The 8,001-nt window shown below is 59.0% G+C and overlaps 1 protein-coding gene across 1 annotated transcript; it reads right to left on the minus strand.

Annotated features, from left to right (window-relative positions):
* Window positions 1–4,958: 4,958 nt before the first annotated feature.
* On the minus strand, window positions 4,959–5,786 carry LOC112111613 (carbonic anhydrase-like). The gene has a single exon (XM_024207098.2). It carries the CDS (start codon window positions 5,784–5,786, stop codon window positions 4,959–4,961), a length of 828 nt encoding a protein of 275 aa, XP_024062866.2.
* Between the last annotated feature and the right edge of the window lie 2,215 nt (window positions 5,787–8,001).

Genomic DNA, 8,001 nt, shown 5'->3' on the forward strand with positions numbered 1-8,001 from the left:
AGCTTATGCAACACTTGCTACACCTGTTGCAATGCACTTTTTAAAAAAAATGGGGTGAAGGTAACATTTCAGCAGAGTTGGCCAGAACCGGCCCTGCACCATGGACCCTTCAACCAACAAGTGCTATATAAAGATTAGCTAAGTGCAAAGGGCTTTCTTTTCCCGGTATCGGCCACAAGGTTACAATACTTCCCTCATCCTGCGTTGCAAATGAGCTGGTAAACACAGACTGGCCTACAGCCTGCCTTAGTGCTAAACCACTCACTCACTCATGGGTATGGGCCGCCAACCACAGATCTCAAGAGTCCTTGGAGTAAACACCAACCCCATACCAGTCCTTCCCAGCTGGCTCTCAAATGGTCGGGATTCTTTGGCAGTGCTTGCTTGGTCAGGATGCCCTAGTGGCTAGAACTGGGAACTGATCAGTACTCCTGTGGCGCTCTGCTACTGCCTTTGGGGTTTGGGACAAGTTTCTCCAGGTGTAAAATACACAACGTGCTTTGAGAGCCCTGCAGGAAAGCGCTAGGCCCATGCAAAGCATTGTGCTTGTTTTGCAGTGGTGCACGGAGCCCCTGTGTGCTAGGCACTTCTTACAGCTGGTACCTGTGGAAAATGTAATAGGCTTTGTAGGAGTGGAGCTCCCCGCCCCTCTGCTTCCTCCCTCCTCCTCTTTGAAGAGCTTCTGGGGGTGCCAGGCCCCTAATGTGAGAGGTAGCTGTTCTCCCCACACCTCCCCCCATCTCTCACTTGGGGCTGAGATTGTCACACCCCTCTCCCTGCCTCCCTCCTCAATTGGCTTACAAGCTAGTCCCGTTTGGAGTGGAGGGGACCTGGCAAACAGACCCTTACACAAAAGGCAGGTTTCCACTAGTAATGGTGAATGGAGGTAATTCCTACCCCTCCCGCCTCCAAACGCCCCTTGAGAGTGTCGGGGTGAGTGATTCTCTCCCTCCCCAAGGGCGAGGTAGCTGTGAGGATGTGAAACGCTATGGAAGTGTGCATCGTATCTTGAGGGGGTCACTGGCGTTCTCTCCCTCTCGCTTGGTTTTGTGCTGAACCTGGGGGAGGCAGTTGGCTGAGACTGTCCCAGCAGTTCTTAGAGGGAAAGCAGTGGAGGTAATACTTTGTAATGCTCTGAGTCTAGGATAACCCCGGGGGGAGGCGGGGAGAGACCCAGTGTAGGGTTGGTGAGCTCTGGCCATGTGAACTGATGGTGGGGGATGGTGGTGTATGAGCCTGTATAATAAACAGACGGGTTGAATAATAGGAACTGTGTGTTCCTGGCAGACTAAGGAGGGGCTGTTCTCCACCAATGGCCATATCCCTGTAGTGATGCCCACACTGCCTGAATAATTGGGTCTTGGCACCAGGGCACTTCACACTTTGCTGGGGTTCGTACCATCTGCTTCAGTCCAATGTCACATCCAAAACACTTGGGTGTCCTGCTCTCTACGTGGTGATGAACCCAGGTCCTAGCAGAGGTGGGTACTTCAAATTGCTTGGCCTGTGCAGGGATGGGGTTTGGCCTGTTTCTGTTCCAAGGGCAGGCTACTGCAGAAAAAGCAACTAATTTCATTGGCTCTCTTGAACTAGAGAGGAAACTGGTCAGGGTTCCAGGATCTGAGCTACTGGAGCAAAGGATGCAAAACTACTGTAGGCAAGGCTAAGACACCCTGCCTGGCTTAGGGACTTAGAACCGCATTCTCCAACCTGGGGAGTGCCAGCCTAGCCTCGAAGATGTGAGACAGACAGATCATTGCAGCCTATCCTGCCTCCACAGATCCTCAAACCATGCTGCTGTGTCTGAAATGATCAGTTGTTTCTTGATGCTTCCTTTCCTCCCCGCTTTGAGACTGACCCCTCATACGGCTGGCCTGGCTCTAGGAGCAGCTTCTGCATGCAGATGACAGGATCGGGAAGGCGCTTACCAGCCCACACTCGGTATGTGTGCCTTTGCAACTCCTAGCTGGAGTAAATTAGGTCTAGGCAGAGACATGAGACACTCATCCACTAATCCATCCATTTTCATTCCGAATCGGGGTAAACCTGCGGCTGTTCGGATGGCGCGCTCACCCTCTTGCACTCAGGGCCGGCTCCAGGCACCAGCTTAACAAGCAAGTGCTTGGGGCGGCCAAGGGAGAGGGGCGGCACCTGCAGCAATTCGGGGGCGGCAGGTCCCTCACTCCCTCTAGGAGCGAAGGACCTGCTGCTGAACTGCCGCCGCTGATCGCGGCTTTTTTTTCTTTTTCTTTTTCACTTTGGGCGGCAGAAATGCTGGAGCCGGCCCTGCTTGCACTGACTTGCTGAGTGAGCTTGGACCAGCCACCCTGTGTGGGTTCCCTAGCCATTCGAGGCACTATTTACTCACTCCCCAGCCTATTGTGAGGGTTAGTTGTTGAAGTCTCTGCACAGTGCTGTGTATAATTGGAACCTCACTGCTCCTGTACCATGAAGGCCTTCAGCCGACTCTCACTACAGCTGATTCTAACAACATATGCCACTGTTGCTGTCTGGGTTTTGTTCTGGGCATTTACCTAAGTGGGTTTTCTGCTACTGCTGTGTGGTTTAGAAAGGCTATTTTCCTCCTAAGTTAGACCGTTTGTTTATAAATCCTCTATGCAAACAAGCCTCTCTGAGCTCAGGGAGTGAATTTGAAGAGGGGGGTGTTAATGTGCTGATGTTTCCCAAGGCAAATTGACTGGGCACATTTTGTGCCGTGTAACTCCTTCCCCCAGCGACACCCGTGTAAAAGGAGCTGCTGTGGTGGACGGGGGGAGTAGAGTACGTAAGTGGAGATCACAGTAATGGAGGCTGCTGTTGCTGCAGATATCACAGCAATATTTGAATGCACAGAGAGGAGGATGTGTTCGTGCTCACTTGGGAAATGTGGGGTCTACTCCTGGCTGGGCTATAGATTTTTTTTTTTTGTGAGCCATTGAGTCACTTCTGTGCCTTGCGTTCCCCCTCTCTAAAAAAGGATACGGATTCTAAATTAAGTGGTGTTTGTAGAGCGCTTGGAGCTCCTCTGATGAAAGGCAGATGTACAAAGTAATACAATATTTCCATACTAAGCTTGTCCCTGTTGCAGGCTGCCCTGCTTTCACCTGCACCAGCTAGTTCACCTGCCTGTCATCTGGCCTCTTTCTCCCTCGCAGCTGAGGTCTCAGGTCAGTAGAGTGGTGGTGATGCTGTAATAGGTTGAGGAAGCGGATTTGGATCTGTCACTGGCTAGGGTTGGTTTCTTTCCTATTGCATTCGCAGGCCTGCTCTAGCATGTGTCCCTATCACCCAATTTCCCATCTTCCCTAGGTCTCCTAGCCCAAGTCTGCCTGGCTTTTCCAAACCCCTTTCTCTGGCGCATGTGCCAAGACCTCTGAGGCCTGCTCTTCCTTCTCTCTTTCTTTCTCTCCTTTAGCAAATGTTCCCTTTTCCCCCACCGTGAGGAACATTTCAGCCCTAGCTCTGAGGCGCCTCTTCCTGGTCCAATTCTGTCATTTGTTTTCTTATGATGCCACCTGGTGGTCTAAGTCTTTCATAACCCTGGCAGGCCTGCACAACTCGTAAAGCGGCGAGGGCCGTATTACTCCAAAGAAAACAGCTGAGGGCCGAAACCCCCTGGCCCCGCTGAACCCCCCCCCCAGCACCGCGCAGCCCCCTGAAACACAACCCCCCCCAGTGCCACCCAGCCCCCCTGAAACAACCCCTTCTCTCCCCCCTAGTGCCACCCACCCCACAGAAACAAACCCTCCTTCCCCTGTGGGCCACACAGTGAGCCCACCTACTCACCCCCTGTGGGCCGCACAAAGAGCCCACGCGGGCCGCATGTTGTGCAGGCCTGCGTTATGGTAACAGCTTTGCACTCAGATCTCTCCCCTGCTAACTGGGTGTTGTGGGTATTGTCACATGAAGCCATCCTCATTATATATAGTGTCTCTCCCTCTTTTGTCCATGTAGCTTATCAGGTGCCTATCACCGTAGTTCTGTTTGGGGTTGTTTTCAAACACTCACCAGCCAGGGTGTGGAGGTTGTTAGAGACCTGTGTGAGTGCTTCTCCCCTTCCCCCTCTTGTCTTAGTTCTAGCTGTCGCTGTCCTAAGAAAGACTTGCATTTCTTGCTGCACGGGGCGATGTCTGGTCATTTTCACGAGGGGCATACTATCCACCTGGGCTGCTTAGTGCCAGCATTGTGTGCTCCAGGCCTGGGAGTTTGGCCTGGGGGCTGGCAGAGTGTTGGACTCCAAGGCCACTTGAATGGCAGCAAGGACAACTCTGTCCTTCAGCTCCCTGAAGAACTCACATGTGCTGGCGTAGGGAAGATACTTGCGAGAGTCAAAGCTGTACTAGTGAAACCTACATCTGTTTTCAAGCTGGTTTACTCAATGCCCTGTGGACCCATGCCCAGCTTGGTTTAAAAGGAGCTTGTTTGGGTTTATTTAGATACAGAGCTGCCTTTAATTAAACTGTCCTCTTAAGTCACACCTGGACCTATTCTGGGGCAGTAGGCTGGGCTCTTTACCCCTGCTGGGGGGGGGGGTGCTGGGTGCTGCCCTGGGGGGAATTTTGTTAAAGCTTCATCATGAGGGGGGGGGGGGGGCGTCGTTGGTTTCTAATGTGCGGGGAAGGGCCCTTTCACCCTTGCTGTAGCCCCTGGGCAGTTCCCTGTACCCCCCCCCCCCCATGTTCGGGGCTGGGTGCCCCACAGACCCCGCAACTGGGGGGAGTTTAGCGTATGGCCAGAGCTGTTGTCCCAGGGCTGGCAGAGATTTGTGCCTTCCCTGCACCCCGGCCGTCCCCTCTCCTGTGCCCCTGCCGCCCCGGCTCCCCTCTCGCCGAGGGCAGAGGCCGCTGTCCGGGGGGGCGCTCCGAGCCCGGCCTGCGCGGGGGAAGGAGGCAGCGTGGGAGCAGCGTGGCAGGGCGTTTATTGAGCAGCCGCCGGCCGGGCCGGGCCGGGCCGGGCGCTCAGCGGAAGTTGCCCCGCGGCTCCCGGCCGTGCAGCGGCTGGCACGGCCGCCAGTTGTCCTGCAGCGGGCAGGGCGGCTCGCCGGCCGCGCTGCTCAGGAGGCCGCGCAGGGCGCGCAGCTGCTCGGCGCCGATGGCCACGGGCTCCCGCAGCACCAGCCAGGTGACGCGCTCCAGCAGCGGCGGGGTGGTCAGCGAGCCCGGGTACGTCCAGAAGTCGCCGCCGGCGGGCAGCAGCTCCCGCGGCCGGAAGGCGGGGCAGGGCGCCCGGGTGCCCCGGGTGCGCACGGAGCCCAGCGCCCCCAGCAGCGGCTGCAGGGCCGGGCAGGGCGCGCCCAGGCGCAGCAGCACGGCCACCACGGCCAGCCCGTCGGGGCGGCTCAGCGCCTCGCTCAGCCGCGGGGAGCGGGCCCGCCAGTGCACCACGTGCAGCTCGGCCGGGAAGCGGCGCCCCTCCAGCGTGTGCTCCGAGCCCTGCTCCGGCCCCGAGCCCCAGTGCAGGTGGAGCTGGGCCAGGCGGTAGGGGCCCGCCAGGGGCCCCCCGGCCAGCGCCGCGCCCTCCCCGAACTGCACCTGCACCGTGTGCCCGCTGTTGGCGAGGCTCTGCGCCGCGGCCGCCTCGTAGCTGAACTGCAGCGGCCGCAGGGCGGCGTCGTAGCGGGTGTCCTGGGCCCGGATGTCCACGGGGGACTGCCGCCGCCCCCGGGCCAGGGGGAAGTGCTCATGCCAGCGCTCCGGGCCGTCCTCGGGGCCGTAGCCCCACGCGTGGGACGCGGCTCCGCCTGCGCCCCTGGAGCCGGGCCTCCCGCAGCAGCCCCAGCAGCTCATGGTGACCCGGCCGCCTGCGCTGTGCGCCGGCCGCGACTGTCCGGTCAGCGCCCGTCACAGCCGGGGGCGCCGCCGCTTGTCCCGCGCCCGGTGCCCACGTGGCGGCGCTGTGGTCCCGCGGGGCGGGGGTCTGCGCAGGGCGCCAGGCTGCCCCTAAGGCCGCGGCTCTGGGCCCCTTCGGGGTGTGATTTGCCCGGCGCACCCCGAGTTACACCTCACTGAAAACCCCTCCCGGCAGCGCCCTGTCACTGGCCCCCGCCGCCTCCACTGTCAGACTCAGCCACTGGGCCCACACTTGGGGGCACAACCCACCAACGCTTATGCCCAAATAAATGTTCGTCTTGAAGGTGCCACCAGACTCCTTGTTGTTATTGTAGATACAGACTAACACGGCTACCCCCTGATACTTGAACCCAGAGCAGGGGACACAAGTGTGTCTGGATGAAGTGTCAGTTTGTGCTGAGTTCACTGGTGCGTTCTATGTGGCCTGCTGTAAAACTCCACCATATCTAGAGGAGTTGAGTTACCCCCTGGAAGCCCTGTGCGAACCCCCGGGGTATGCGTACCCCTGGTGGAGAACCACTGCCCTAACGGATCCCTGCATCTGCCCTGGTCCACCGCATCCCCCCGCCCCCCAAGTTCAGAGGCTGCTGGTCTGGGCACAGGTGTGAGTCACAGGAGTGGGACGGGACAGGACTGGGTGGGCGGCAGGGCTGGAGCACAGGCGGAGAGACCAGTCACTTCCTCCTGACTCATGTTCCTTTCCCTGTGGATTTCTCTCTCTCCCTGTGTGCCCTCGGCCCCCAGCCTCCCTGGAGAATCTCCCCAGGCAGGGCCACCGGGATCCCCAGACATCCAGGGCAGGGGCTGGGATGGGGGTTTCTCTTTGCTGGAAATATGTTTATTTTCTCCTCTCCTGCTTCTAGTATGTGCTCTGAATGCTCCCAGCCAAGGGCCAGGAGCAGCCCAGGACCCACTCGCCTGGGCCTCTCATGCACTCGGAGGCCCTACGCCCACTTGACCAGTTCTTGCGCCTGCTCAGGCATGAGACACACTTCAGAGGTTTTCCCACCCTGTTCAACAAGGCAGGGAAGCAAAGGCTCCGGGAGCTCCCCCACCCCAGGGGGCCAGCACTTCCCAGCCCCGCCAGGCATCTGTCCCAGGTCCCCTTGCAGCCTGTGCCCGCTGCTCCCGGGCACCTGCACATGCTCCAGCCTCAGGAGCCTGCAGGATTTTCCTCTCCGAAAGCCAGGGAGGCCATGCAGCGCCACAGTGTGAACGGACAGACACACGCTCGGGCTGCTCTCAGTGCCACTCCAGCCCTGCGAGGATTAGCCTGACAAGGCCAAACACAGGCTTGGAAGGGCCGTTTGCCGGCTGAGTGGGAGAGGCTGGTGATTCCACCGGAGCCCTGTGGTCATGCTGCTGGAGACAGATGCTGTACTGGGATGGGGGCTTGCTGCCGCGCCTGTTCCCATGGGTGGGTGTTGCGGCGCGGTGCCGTTTCCATTGCCGTAGCTGCCTGCTGAGGCCCCGGCTCGGTCACAAGGGCCAGTGGACCTTGGTTTCCTCCCACCGGCATCAGGAAGTGAGCACAGGACAGCTTAGCGAGGTCCGGGGTCACTTCGGAGGATGGGATAGTCTTGGGAGTCAGGGGGATGGCCGGGGACAGTTTGGGGTTCAGCTGTGGAGTGTGGGAGAAGACCTGGGGTTCATCTCACAGGGTGGTTGGTATTCCTGCCTCCCAAGCCAATACGGCCCCCTGCTTTTGCCTCTGGATTCTGAGGGCGGGTGTTGCGTTTTCCTCTAGCTTTCCTGGCGGGATCAGGAAGAGCTGCGGGACTTTCCCTGGGAACAAGAGCAGGGTGTAGCCCATTTGCAGTAAAGAGGGAAGCAGCGGCCCCAGGCGAGATCGCCGCGCTCAGCACAGCTGATCTGCCCAGCCTGTGGTGCCTCAGTCCCATGCCACTTGGCTGCTGGTGCTGCCACTACTCAAACAGCCAAATTCTCTGTCATAGGGCAGGACGGCTTCCTTCTCGGAGCAGAGCCGAGCCGGTGTGCGCCTGAGAGCGAAGGGCTGATGGTGTTGGGAAGGGTGAGGCACATGGGCAGGGCTTCTGCCATGTGGCGTGGAGCTGAGCTCTTCAGCTGCTGCTGGGTTCTGAGCCCCTGATGTCAAGTGTCCGGCTCCTTTTATGGCACGCTGAAGCCGTTA

Source organism: Terrapene carolina, unplaced genomic scaffold, assembly GCF_002925995.2.
Source record: "Terrapene carolina triunguis isolate 2854851 unplaced genomic scaffold, T_m_triunguis-2.0 Scaffold231, whole genome shotgun sequence".
NCBI lineage: Eukaryota > Metazoa > Chordata > Testudines > Emydidae > Terrapene > Terrapene triunguis.